This window comes from Lepidothrix coronata, unplaced genomic scaffold (assembly GCF_001604755.1).
Source record: "Lepidothrix coronata isolate B3197 unplaced genomic scaffold, Lepidothrix_coronata-1.0 Scaffold38, whole genome shotgun sequence".
NCBI lineage: Eukaryota > Metazoa > Chordata > Aves > Passeriformes > Pipridae > Lepidothrix > Lepidothrix coronata.
The window spans coordinates 1,828,294-1,842,442 of NW_016690218.1; the positions used below are offsets into that span (position 1 = coordinate 1,828,294).

Here is a 14,149-nt window from a genome sequence, read left to right on the forward strand (position 1 = left end):
ATCTGGATCATAAGGATTTGGTTACAAACTTACTAAATATCTTTCTTAAGTGTAAATGCTTAATAGTGAAGTTTTATTTCACTTTGTTGATTTATTTTGTTTCTGACTCCTGTGAGGGACTTATATTTGTTATCAGTATTCTTCACCTTGTTGGTGTTACAGTTTTCATACCCCATATCAATTTGTAGAACTTTCACCCTCTGTATTGAAAGAAGTCAAATCTGCATTTGTTCTGCCTTTACTTGTCACCTTTGTAAGTAGTTTGAAGTGCAAGGAATGCCACAGAGTGCAGTTTTGGGATTCTGTAAAGGAGATCCATGTCAGTGGTGGCTGTCTCCTGTGCTGGGCCACAAAGTCCTGGAGGGAAAAGCTGCTTCCCCTCAGCACTAACAGCCAGTCATAGGTTACTCTTTTGTCCTCACTGATGGCACAAGTTTTTTGTCATAGGGTAAAATGTTGAGGAATAACTAAACATATTTTTAATGGCACATTTACAATATGGTTTCTTGCTTTCACTCAGCTTTCTAATTCTCTCTGAGTTGTAACATCTTAGCACACAAGTTAATTTCAGTTAGCAAAATTTAAATTCTAAATTCTTCTCTTTTCCGATATTTTCACATAACTTATTCGAGCTTTAGTTTCTTCAGACTTCAGCTTCTTAACATTTTGCAGTGTAGGGACCTTCAGTGAATTAAAAATACAAGAAACCCACAACAATTTATTAGGCTCATTAGAAATCCTTGCAAAAAGTTATATGCAGCTAATGTTTTTACTGAGAACATATAAACCAAATCCACTGTTTGAATAAACCATGGTTTTGACCTGAAATTTAGAACAAACAGATGTACTTATAACCAAAGCAATCTTGTATACACAAGTGTTTAGACACCTAACTCTAATGGAAACAAGTGGGAGTTAAGTTCTAAATACTTCTGTGAAACTGGGCCAGCAGTATAGTAATGGGTTATAGTTAGCATTGGAAGGCTTGGAGTCTTGAACTCCTTCTCTCAATCCTGAGATCTCTAACTGCTGGGAGGCACTATTTGTTGTGTACCATGTGCCTTAAAACCAATAGGTGGCAAGAGAAAAGGCATTTTGTCTCCCTCACTGTGAATTCTGTGCATGAACAGAGAAATCAAGTTTTCTTCCTTGTAATTCATTCTTAATTTTGATACATACAGCCCTTCAGAAATTCAAAACGGAGTCGACTCTTCTGCGAAGAAGATGACAGACAAATAAACACAAGGTCACCCAAAAGAAATCAGAAGGTTGCGATGGTTCCACAGGTACCTACATGTATGGAGATATTTTTACCAAAAAAGGGACCAAGCCTATCTGTGTTAGTTGAAAATTAGAATAGATTTGCTTTTTAAGTTACATTTTTGGCTTACAAATGTTCTTGTGAGGAAAGCTGTGGCTGGGAGTAAGCCGCAATTCAAAACAGATGAATATTTTTCTTCCTTACAACTGGTTTCCTCAGTTTGTTTATGGGAGTACCTGTTCTTTGTGATCCTGGATATGAACATGCAGGGCTAGAAAGGATTCCAGACTAATTGCCCATCATGCTCCTGCAAACAATTGTATCCTGTAGTCAACATAAATTTATTCAGCTTCAGTTAAAAACTGACTATGTGTCTTGCACTGACTACATCATTTAGAAGGCTGCTGTAGGACTTAATGCATCTCAGCAGTTAGGAACTTGCTGTAGATTTATGGCTTAAGTGTATTTATGGCCATCTATACCGCTATACCTTCTGGATCCTGTAATGGTAACGTACTCCAGTTCAAACAGTTCCAGAAGTACTACTTCTCCACTTGATTGTCTACTCCTTGATATAGCATGAAAGAACAGCTGTTAATATCTTTCAGCCTTTATTCGCTATGTTAGACAGGGCAACGTCTCTTAGTCTCAATTAATTGGCTCTGTAATACCTTTGTCATCCAAATCACTTCTCTATACCATCACCTTATAAGCCTGAATTTACCTCACTGAAAAAGCACTGTTTGAACACTGGTCTTGCCTTCTGGACTGTGTGTGCAGTGTCGAATGGGGAAGACTTAGCACTCGCTGTTTTGCTGGGTCCATTTGGCCATAGAGGAGGACCGCAACATTTCTCTTCGTTACCATGACTTTGTAAGAGTAGGAGGACTTAGAAAATGTTCTAAACCCAGTTGGTTTGTGCTTAAATGTCTGGTTCAGGAGATCCAATGATTGCTGGATAAATACTTGCAAGGGACTGCAGCTGCCGTAGTTTGCAGATCTTGCTGTCCCACTAGGCTTTGTTTCCTGGAGTTCCAGTGGGAGAAAGGGGACCTCTATCTAGTGTAACAGGAGCCAGCAAGGTGCCTACCTTATGCTTTATCCTATCATTGCTGCTACTAAAGGCCAAAATACTTTTGAGTGTTTGGGGAAGAATAACAACTGATGTTGGCATGGGGACCCAGTTAAACTAATAGTCTCAAAAAGCTGTTATTTTTTGCAAATAAGTTTTTCTTTCTGTCAGTTAAGACAACCATTGCTGGAACAAAACTACAGAATTATTTTTCTATGGTCTTGTTTAAAAACAGGCCTATGTATTATGCATGCAATCTAAGACAGTGTCTTTTCTGCAGTCTGTGAAATAGCTTCCAAATGTAGTTTGAACTGGATTTCTTATGTCCATGCTAGTTTCTCTTGCAGTTTTTTAAAAAGCAGACATTCCACTCAAAGCTTTGGCTGTATTATATTCCTGTGCTAGCTTCATCCTCGGCTTAAGAAGAGTGAGCAAGAGTAGAAGCCCCAGTGCAAATGAGGCAGTTGCTGTTGCTGGCATCTGAGCAACATCATGTATGCTCACCTGAGACAGTGTTCAGTGGTGCCTGAAGGTTTGGAAGTCTGTAGGTATTTTAGTGCCATGCTATTGTTAGCAGTAATGTAGTTTTCAGTGCTGGAAAATGTTTCCATTAAAAGAGTCTTGTATAGATATCATCGATTGTATTGATCCTGCTGAAGTTTGCTGTCTACTTCTGCTCTGTTTAATTGCATTGCTGATATAATGCAGTAAGGGTTGTTATAGATCTGCAACAGAAAAATTGCCACGAAACAATATGTGCTATTAAAATTTAGCAATTATTAATGTGCAAACTTTTATCAAGAAAATCTGGCTTGGTTATTTGAATACTGAAAAATATTAGACTGTGTTTAACCGTTTCCTTTTTTTTTTCCCTCTACCTAGAAGTTTAGTACAACAATGTCAACACCAGAAAAGAAAGTGTCACAGAAGATTGGTTTACGGCTTCGCAACCTGCTCAAACTTCCCAAAGCTCACAAGTGGTGCATATATGAATGGTTCTATTCAAATATAGATAAGTATGTCTGCTTTATATAATCCTCTCTTATTAGTATAGAAAAAAGTAATTTTTTGAAATTGAGCTGCATAGTTCCATATATTGGTTAAATACTCCAAAGTTTATTCTAAATTATTAGTTACTGAAAATTATTTCATTGTTTTGCTGTTGGGTTTTTTAATCTTTTTTATCATGTGCAATGTACATGGGTAGTTCTTTGGAACTACCAACTTTGGGAAGTTGTCTGTGGAAAGTCTTCCTTCATGGATATAATTTTCTTTTCTGTCACATCTGCCTCTACCTGATACAAGATTTTATTCATAATGTTTTTAGCATCTGAAGCACGAAGTTATCAGAACACTTAGACTTCTTTGAACCATTGGATCAGTGTTATACAGGGGAGATAGGAAGGTGTCTGCTTCTTCATAAGGTGCTGCTTCCCTAAAAGGGGTAAATGTTGATATTGGATATTTCTTCCCCATCATCCTGTTTTTACCGTGATCACTAACAAAGCTCCAGGCTGTGACTATTCAGCTTTTATCTAGATATCAGCATCCTTCTTGGATCTCTTAATATATTTCCTGGACTGTTTTTGCAATTTGTGCGTCAGAATCTGTGGCATTTTTAACCTTAACAGCACTAGCACAGTGGTGTAAATTATTTAAAAGAACCATTTTAATTTATTATAGTAAAACTAAAAATTCTGAAATGTAAAAATCATTATTGAATGGAATCTTAAAATTTACACTGATTGACTAATGGATGAAAAACTAGTAATTAATATTCTAAAGAATGGCTTTGGAGTTAACAAGCATTATTTTCCAGAATGTACAAACAAAATAATTACTGTTTTTCCTTCCTATTTTAATCACAATTGCTGTAGCTGTTTTCCTTAACTGGGAAGGCAGTCATAGCAACAGAAAAACATTCTGGCATATATTCATCAGAAGTGGAAAAATTACACGTCCATTTTAGTTAGTTTTAAATTCATCATCTGTAGAGTTTAATTCCTTTGAAAAAAGTAGTCTTTGGATGCCATTTTCCCTCCTTATTTGAAAAAAATAAACAAAAACCCCAAACCTTACTTATTTCTAGTAGTAATTTTAATATGTGACATTTTTAATTATGATTTTTACAACGGTCCAAGAACTTTCAGTTTATTCTTAAATAATTGTCTGTGAAACTTCAGGCCTGTCAGTAGACTAGAATTTGAGTTTAGCAGGTAATTCTGAAGACTAGAATTTGAGTTTAGCAGGTAATTCTGAAAACCTCTTTGAGAGTTATCAATGTGTGCTTGTGTGGTGGGTTGACCTTGGCTGGATGCCAGGTGCTCATCAAAGCTGCTCTGTCACTCCCCTCCTCAGGTGGACAGGGGGGAGAAGATGTAACAGGAAGGTCATAGGTTGAGATAGGGACAGGGAGAGATTGCTCACCAGTTACTGTCATGTAAAAAACGGACTCGACTTGGGGAAATTAGTTTATTACCAATAAACTAATCAGAGTTTATTGAGTTATTATCCAACTTATCAGAGTTGGATAATGAGAAATAAAACCAAATCTTAAAACACTTTACCCCCATTCCTCCCTTCTTCTTGAGCTCTGTTCCCAGTTCTCTACCTCCTATCCCCCAGAAGCACAGGGGAACACGGAATGGGGGTTGTGGTCGGTTGATCACATGCTGTCTCTGCTGCTCCTTCCTGCTCAGAGGGAGGAATCTTCACACTCTTCTCCTGTTCCAGTGTGGCATCCCTCACATGGTTCACAGTTCTTCATAAACTTCTTCAATGTGAGTCCTTTCCACGAGCTGCAGTTTTTCACAAACTGTTCCAGTGTAGGCCCCTTCTGTGAGGTGCACTTCTTCAGTAATGGACTCCTCCACTGTGGGTCCCCCATGGGGTCACAAGTCCTACCAGAAAACCTGCTCCAATGTGGGCTCCTTTCCATGGGTCCACAGGTTTTGCCAGGAGCCTGCTCTAGTGTGGGCTTCCCAGGGGTTCACAGCCTCCTTAAGGCATCCACCTGCTCTGATGTGGGGCCCTCCAGGGGCTGCAGGTGGCTCCATGGTGGACCTCCATGGGCTGCAGGGGCACAGCTGCCTCACCATGGTCTTCTCTGCTCCAGCACCTGGAGCACCACGTTCACTGACATTGGCTTGGTGTCTGCAGAGCTGTTTCTCTCAGATATTCTTACTCCTCTGTCCTGCTGCAATTGTTCAGGGTTTTTTTTCCCCCTTCCTAACTGTTATCCCAGAAGTTCTACCACCATCACGGATTGGTTCAGCCTTGGCCAGTGGTGGGTCCATCTGTGAGCCAAGTGGCATTGGTTCTGTTGGATATAGGAGAAGCTTCTGGCAGACGCCACCCCTGCAGCGTCCCTCTACCAAAACCTTGCCACACAACCCAAATACAGCTTGTAGTACTTGTAAGATATGACCATGTTAAGATATTGTAATATTGTTTACTAAGAGACGTCATATCTTTGGAAGAAAAACTTTGATATATGTTGTTTTGAGTGATATGATCCAGACTTAATGAAAAACTTAAAGTTTAAACCATAGAGCTGTCAGCTGACAAAATATGGCTCACTGTACAAGTCTCAGAATATTTTAATCAAATTGTCTAATCCAAAATTGAAATAATCAATTTAAGTGCCATGTCTACTGTAAGTTTTTAAAATATAATATCTCTACATCTATCATCAGTGGGTATTAGATTATTCTAGCTGTTTCAGTAGGATTCTCTCTATACTGCTGCAAAGGACTGTTTTCTGTGAAGTTCCATTGACTTCAGACATGCAGAGACTTCTTAGGACATACTTACTACTGCAGTGAGATCATAGGCCCTCGGAAGCAGATGCACCTACACCTTGCTTACACCACATTTTCCAGAGCTTCCAATCTTGTGGATGCTGTGGGTTTGCCTCCTTAGGGACAAGTGATAGTAAAAACAATCAAATAAGATTATCTTTCTCAAAGAAGAAAAAACTCAAAGCAGTTGGTTTTTATACAGATATCTTATAGTAGCAACAGTAAATATGGATATGAAACTCTTGTATATGCTTCCTTGTCTGTTTCCTGAGCCTCATTGATCGTTCTTTGTGATTTCCTTTTTACTTCATGCCACAGCTGCAGATCCTTCTATTGCAAAACTATTCTCTTCCATTCTTGCCCAAGTCTCCTTATCTCCGTGAACTTTTCCTCTCTCCTGCCACCCCAGACACTCACTTGAAAGAAGTGTTGCTTCCAAGATCCTCTTTGTTCTGTGCTTGGGAATATTCCCCTCCAAACCCCTGCGCCCAGCAGAGAGTGGAGAAAAGTGGCTTTATCTAGGATTCAGTTATTCTTTTGTTCTCTCCGGGTGAGATCTATTTCAGTTGCACGTAGTCTTTAATGATTAACCTTCTATTAGATGGGCATATCTGTTGCTGCTCCCTTGTCTCTTCAGCCTAAGAAGGATGTGGTACTACAAAGGAAAAGGCAGTCATAAAGCAGAGATACAGGCAGGTCATAGCATCAAAGAGAAATTCGTAAGTTGTGTAGGTATGTTCTCTGAACTGTCACTTCTCTAATACCGATCCTCTGCTTCATCATGGAGTCATGGTATGGTACAATAAAAGTCTCACCTGTACAGCTCCAGAGAATGAAGAGTTAGTTCAATTTCCTGTATTTTGGAACCCTCTGTTGAGAATCTGGGTTACAATTGAATGAATTGATGAAAAAAGGTACGGTCTTTCTCAGTGTCACATTGTTCTCCCCTTTATTCTCAGTACCTCACTATATCTTTATGGTTTCCTTCAGTGTGTTGCAGTATCCTCGTCACACTACACTGGCTTTGCTAAAGTTTCCTTTGGTGCCTTTATGGATGTTACAAAGCAGGATGAATACATATGTTTCTTTTTGGTAACAAGAGATAGGAGCATTTTTAAACATCAGTGATAATGCTCAAAGAGACCAATTGTCCTGGAAACTTTCTGGTTTTGTTTTCGGTTGAATGTATTTCAGGTTAAAATTGTTCTTCGAATAGGAGTGTCTTGTGTATGGAACTAATTTATGCTATTTGTTTTCAATGTATTTCTTATGATGGATGTTTTTTGGAATCTCGTGACAAAAGTTTACTAAGTGCAGTTAAGATAGGACCAATTATGTTTCAACAGGCCACTATTTGAAGGAGATAATGACTTCTGTATATGCCTGAAAGAATCTTTTCCAACTTTGAAAACCAGAAAATTGACAAGAGTGGAATGGGGGAAAATCAGACGATTAATGGGAAAACCACGGAGGTAACTTTTTCTTTCTTTCTTTTTGACTTACTACATGTAGTTTTGATGTTACTGGAATTGTTCCTTTTAAAGTAATTTTGCATTCAAGTGATAAAACAAAACAATAGCTTAAGAGTAGTAAAACATACTCATTTTATTGAAATGTTTTCTGAGCACCCCTCTCTCCCCTGCCCCATTCCTTATAGGCACGTGTCCAGTCCATGAAGTTCTCAGGAACCCATACTTGAAATGTTCTCTTCACATTCTAGATAACTGAGTGCCCAAGCTAGAATGTGTTGAAGTTGTTATTGTATCTTCTATGCTGCAGTGCTTCCTGGCATGGAAGACCAGCCAATTTTTCACTAAGGTTTTATTCTGCCTATAACTAGCTCTTCATGGGGAAAACAACTGCACGTTTTCGTCTCAATGATTTTATTATTATTTTTAAACCGTTTTGTAGATCCTCAGCTTTTCCTGGCTTGGCTAGCAAAATAGAGAGAGGGTAAAGTCACACATAAAATGTTGTACATTGTAGAGAAGAAGCTAGAATTGACTGAAAGGCATAGTTTTTTCTATAGTTTAGAATTTTTAATTCTGAAACCCGCTGATTCAGTTCAGCCTTTTCACAGAATCTGTGTGATTTAGCCTAGAGAAGAGAAGGCTAAGGGAGGATCTCATCTTTGTGAGTGAATGTCTAAAGGGAAGGCATAGAGAAGACAGGGCCAGGCTATTTTCAGCATTATCTGGAGACAGCACAAGAGGCAATGGGCACAAGTGAGGCGGTAGGATCTCCGTCCTTAGAGGTACTCCAAGGCTTTCTAGATGTGATCCTGGGAAGCCTCCTGTAAATGATTCTGGTGGAGGGATTGGAGCAGATGACCTCCAGAAGTCCTTCCAAACTCAATCATCCCTGTCATTGTGTAAGGTCAGGAGAAAAATGTGTAAGTAGTGTTCCATAAATAAACCATCCTTTTATTTGCAAACACTAAGGCACTGAATCCATTTCATAGAGAATTGTACTGAATCAGATTACATTTTGCCTGATGAAGACCATTTCATCATCTCTACCTATAAACAACTTGATATAAGTAAAAATTGTCAGTCACGGGAAGGCAGCAGAGCCAACTTAAAAACAGCTCCTCTTGGAAAGATGTTCATGTCATTTGAGCTTAACTGAGATAGCTTTTCATTGTTCTATTGTCATTCTTCCTTCTGAAAGGGAAATTGTGTATTTAGAGGTTAAATCATCGCTTACTCATTTGAGTAATTTTTAAGTAATTTTCTTTTGCCAAAAATGGGTACCTCTGTAATAGATCGGCTCACCTCATTCAGCAGTCTGTTGGATCATTGATAAAACTTCATAGAATCTTAGAATGGTTTGGGTTGGAAGGGACCTTAAAGATTGTGTAGTTCCAACAAGGGTTGGGGGCAGGAAGCGTCATGGAAAGGGACACCTTCCACTAGATCCAATTGCTCAAAGCCCCATCTGACATGATTAGGTTGAAAACTTCCTTCTGGTTTTGAGTTTGTTTTGTTGTGGGGTTTTTTTTGGTTGGTTTTTTTTTGCCTTTTTTTTTTTTTGCCATGGGGCAGAGTGTTTTTTGTTTTGATTTGTTTTTTTTTTTTGCTTAGATGTCATACAGTTAGCTCTTTAAAAAGAGAGACTCATGCTGAAGGAACCACAGATCTAAATGGGCAGGAAGGTGTTTTGTCTGAATTTTGAAGTAGGAGTATTTGACTGGATGAAGAGTTTGATTGGATCAAGGGTTGGACTTGATGATCTCAGAGGTCCTTTCCAACCCGTCTGATTCTATGATTCTATGATTGTTTGTTAACAATCAAACTTCATGAGTTCTTGCTTTTTAGCAACATAAAATAAGCATTCCTGTTTGCTTTTTATTTCTTTACTAATTGAAAAAAAACCTTACTGGGAGTCATTTTTAAGATGTCGTGACTGGTCTTTGGCCTTAGTTTTGAAAGATTTGAATTATTCTAAATAATTTGAATCCTTTTTCAAGACAATTTTCATCTACCTCTAGAGCAAAGATTTTTTTACATTATTATGACGTTAGAAATTTCTTCTGTCTGTCCTCATCATATGGAGGTAAGGTAAATACCATGTCAATACTGATATCTCCCCATGAGGGATAAAAAAATTTAAGACATTTTGCATCCACAGTGTTGATGGCAGAGGATAATAGTGTCTCTGTGATAGCTGTCCACGTGGTTGTCCTCTTTTTTTTTAAGTTTTGTTTTAAATATATTGTAATATTTTCTTCTGTCTGCTACTACTTTAAATGTCCTATCACACATCAACAGTGTGTTTGATTGACACAGCAGTATTCCTCATGAGAGCCTGCAAAGCTTGTAAGATTCCGGTAGACTGTGGGGAAAGATATGCTCCAAGAAAAGGAAGAGGTAATAGTTAGTCTTGTGTACTCTGTTTAAACTTAATTGGGCTTGTGAAATAGTGATGGATATGAATGGAGCTCAGATATGCTTGTCCTACATGATGATTCCTCTGTTGGTTCAAATTCTCATGACCAAAGTAAAAACTGAGAAGAATGTTCAACCTCTTAGAAAGTCTCTACAGAAGATGAATGAGATTGCAGTTTTGATCTGTACCATAGTTTTAATCTTCATTTTTTCATAGGATGGCATAAACATGGGATAACCTTTATTAAATGCATTTGGGGAATGTGGGGTTGGAGGTTTCCTTTAAGAGAAGCCAGAAATACGTTGCAAATACTTTCTACATCCATAATCTACAGCGTTTGGAACAGAGACTTTTTCAGAACATCTGAGCTAGCAGCAAAACAGTAGTTGCTGTTGTAGGGACCTTCCAAGGTCAGTGATTAGTATCAACATTTGAATTTGTATTTCTAAGAGCATGGGTCAAACAACATCTGGTGTGTCTGATACAAGACACTGGATGTGATTAGAAGGACTAATATTAAAGTCTATGTTGCTTTCTTTTTTTTTTTGCCTTTTTTGTAGTCTTGCTGTAGTTAGCCAATGGAATTGAAAAGCTCTGTCCTGTATTTTGCAACTTGATACTCACAGCCCACAGCAAGCATTATTGCACACCTCTTCCTCCCCAGTGGTAAATATGAAGCAAATAGCATTGTTAAGTGAAAATATCCAAGTAAGCTCTGCATAAGTCTCCCAACCACCATCCCTCTCTCTCTCTCTACCATATCCCTTTCTAGATATTTTAAATTCCTGATGAGGACCAGTAGGCAATACACAATTCCAGGTAAACAAATTCTGCTCTTCAGTGGTGAACTGGTGAGTGGGACATGCACCTATGGTTGCTCAATCTACAACACAGTTTCCAGGCTATACAAAGACTATGATGACTTTTGTGATGATTGTGATGGGAAAGCCTGGTACAGGAACCTTCAGTGCAGTGCATTACTGCATGTACCTGACAAAAGGACCTCACAGCTTCAATTCATTCTTGCTTATTTTTTTTCCATGTCTTGCTTAGGACTAGGATCTCATTGCATTAACACTGGACACTCTGTACAAAACAGATGGCCTGTGCAGCTTATAACTTAGAAAACATGTATAAGATAAAAGGCAGTTGATGTCTGCATATAGTGTGAAACTGCTGGCCAGTATGAAAGAAAATGGTCCCAAGATCCTGGTGGCTTAGTGTTTTACAGTCTTCTTATACACACTGCAAGGAAGAGAAACTGTGGCTTTGTGGAGCTCTCCCAGTGAGGGGTACACAGAAGAAAACATGAGGATGTTTGTTTCAGTATATAATAAGCAGACTTGAAAATAGGAGCTGACTGCTTAGTACTAAGTGGGAAATAACTGAGGAAGATCTTAAAGGGATTTAAATCAGAAAATAATTTGCAATGTAGAAGGGGAAACGAGCAGAGGAGTTGAGTTGACAGTGTCTTCTAAAATAACCTCATAAAATAGAATTTCTTATTGATCAGTAATCAATATATAACTGTATGACTTCCACAGAAAATGTTTAAATTGCATTTGACTGCAGTAAAGCAATTAACAAAGGTAGCAAATTATTTGATAAATAACTGCTTCTGCAATTAAGCAGACCTACAATAGCATCTGTCTGCCTTTTTAAAATTACTTCTTTTATTGACACAGGAATGAAAAACCTTTTTCTAATATAGAATGAGAGATAGGATTGAGCCCTTAATGTCTTTATGCTTTCAGTGTCTCCCTCACGCATCATTCCTATTCAGTGGGTTAAAAGTGAAAATGAATAAAACCAAGTAAGGGCCTTGGGAATGAGTCTTCCATCTTTTATATTGCATTTTAAGAACAACTCTCCCCTCCCAAAATGGGGAAGGGGACTGCTAGAGATTATCTGATTTTACCCAAGATCAAAAAAAAAATTGTACTTTTACTATGATCAATCTCAGAACAGTTAATTTGCATTATAGAGATTTTGGGGCTGAGCTTTACTCTGCACAGGTGCAAGGACATGAGACAGAAGTGCCCCTTTATGTGCTGAGTCTGGTGTCCTTTCATACTAAGTTAGTTTATTCAAGCTAATAATAAGCACATATGGAAGGGATCTCCTGTGTACCACTAAGTGTTGACAGCCAGGGATCTCACAGTCCGTCTTCCTCACATGCATTGAGCTGGCATCCAGAGTAGATTGGGTGTGGGACCTGCTTTACCTTTGTTGTGACACCAGGCGGATCCCTATAAGCAGAAAAAGTCCTAAAAAGTTGTACTCTTCAGATATACTGATGCAACAGCTAGTATTCGTATTATTTTTAAATAAACTCTTATTTTAGGAGTGATAATTCTGGGGAGTAATACTGTCTAAACACATTCAATGAAATTCTTTTCCCTTGAACACATCACCCCAAGTTTTTTCATTTTCTCTCACTGATTTGTAAACTGTGCCTATTTATGCCGTGTGCCTTCGCATATGTATGTTTTCAGTGTTGAAGTTAAGTACAGTTTTACCTAATTGTATTATAGGTGTTCCTCTGCATTCTTTGAGGAGGAGAGGTCAGCATTAAAACAGAAACGGCAGAAAATAAGACTTCTGCAGCAGCGGAAAGTTGCAGATCTTTCACAGTTCAAAGATCTTCCAGAAGAAATTCCATTACCGCTTGTAATAGGAACAAAAGTTACAGGTAATTTCTTAGAAACAAACAAAAAAGCAGCCAAGTGTTTTGCAGAGATTTTTAGTAAGCCATAATACACTTAAGTGCACGTAATTAAATTAAATGTAGGACATAAAAAATTGTATGGGTTTTTGTTAGTTCATTGAGAAGGTGCTTGTGAGGTTTAGCTTGTGTTAGTAAAACAGTGATACGGTTTTGAGGTACAAACTTAGTAGGGTTTGTTATTTCTGCTGTTCATACTGTGGGGTTTTTTAATGTCTGATATATCTACCAAATTTTGGAGAGAGAGATATGCTTAAATGCAAAATAATGAGTGCTGCTTGAGAGTTTAAAATCTGACCTAATATAAAACTTGAACTTTATTTTTCCATAAATATAAAAATGCCTGGTTTGAAATGGATATACAATTGATACTGCATTGTAGTTGGACATGTATGCTGAACATGATATTGCCTTACTGAAGAAACTTACACATAGCTGAGGAAGGAATACTGTTAAAAACATTCTTCAAGTTTTGTCTAATTTTATAAAAACTTGAATTCCTCCCTACTGTCTGATTATGGTTGAGATGCTTTTCACATAAGTGTCTCCCACTCAGGCCACTACTGTTCATTGCTTTTTTTGTGTTCAACAACATTGCCCTTGATTCTTGCTGAAGAGCAGGAGTGCACAACACTGCCTCTCCCCACTCTCCTAGAGCTGTATCCTTGAGCTGGGTTCCACATTGTCTTTTGCTAAGTATGCAGTCATCAGAGGAGGTGATCAGAGAGAAGTGCTATGCAAAATCATCCGGAAATTGACTTTTGCCTGCAAAATCTGTCTGTCAGAAGGTATTGGGTATTAAACAGTGGGGGTTTCTTAGACATAAGTGTAGTGCTAAGGATTAGATTTGGGAAATATTTGACCTGCAGACTTAAATTTGACAAAAATTTGGGTAATATTTTTATTGCTTTTGCTTTTCTGGGTTTGCTTTTGCTTTTCTGGTTTTTTTCCTGTTTAATCTGTGGGTTTTAACTATACATATAAAGGATCACTTGCAAAAGGTGTATTAAGTCTATTTTTCTCAATGGTGTCAGAACATTATAGTGTTTGGTTTCTTGTTGTGTTTTTAAGCGCGTTTGCGAGGTGTCCATGACGGTCTGTTCACTGGACAAATAGACGCTGTGGACACCCTTAATGCTACCTACAGAGTGACTTTTGACAGGGCAGGTCTTGGAACACACACAGTCCCAGATTATGAAGTTCTTGTAAGTATTAATGACACGTTCTCAAAGTAGCTGTAATAAAAAAAAAAACTAAATTGAAAAAATCTACAGTGGTATGCTTTAATTAAAAATATTATACCCAGGTGGTATTGTCATAAAGTAGAAACAAGCATAACAGATGCATGGGAAATTCCAGGATAATGAGCTTCTGCTGTTAATGGTTTTACAGAGCAGGATAAC

The 14,149-nt window shown here is 38.1% G+C and overlaps 1 protein-coding gene across 2 annotated transcripts in view; it reads left to right on the plus strand.

The window, feature by feature from the left end:
- Window positions 1-14,149, plus strand: part of LIN9 (lin-9 DREAM MuvB core complex component) — a 39,159-nt gene that overhangs the window by 12,074 nt on the left and 12,936 nt on the right. For both annotated transcript variants that reach the window (XM_017812939.1, XM_017812941.1), the window contains 5 exons: window positions 1,182-1,286; window positions 3,216-3,349; window positions 7,480-7,605; window positions 12,556-12,713; window positions 13,818-13,951. In XM_017812939.1, the coding sequence (XP_017668428.1) occupies window positions 1,182-1,286; window positions 3,216-3,349; window positions 7,480-7,605; window positions 12,556-12,713; window positions 13,818-13,951 (657 nt within the window). The remainder of the gene's footprint in view (window positions 1-1,181; window positions 1,287-3,215; window positions 3,350-7,479; window positions 7,606-12,555; window positions 12,714-13,817; window positions 13,952-14,149) is intronic.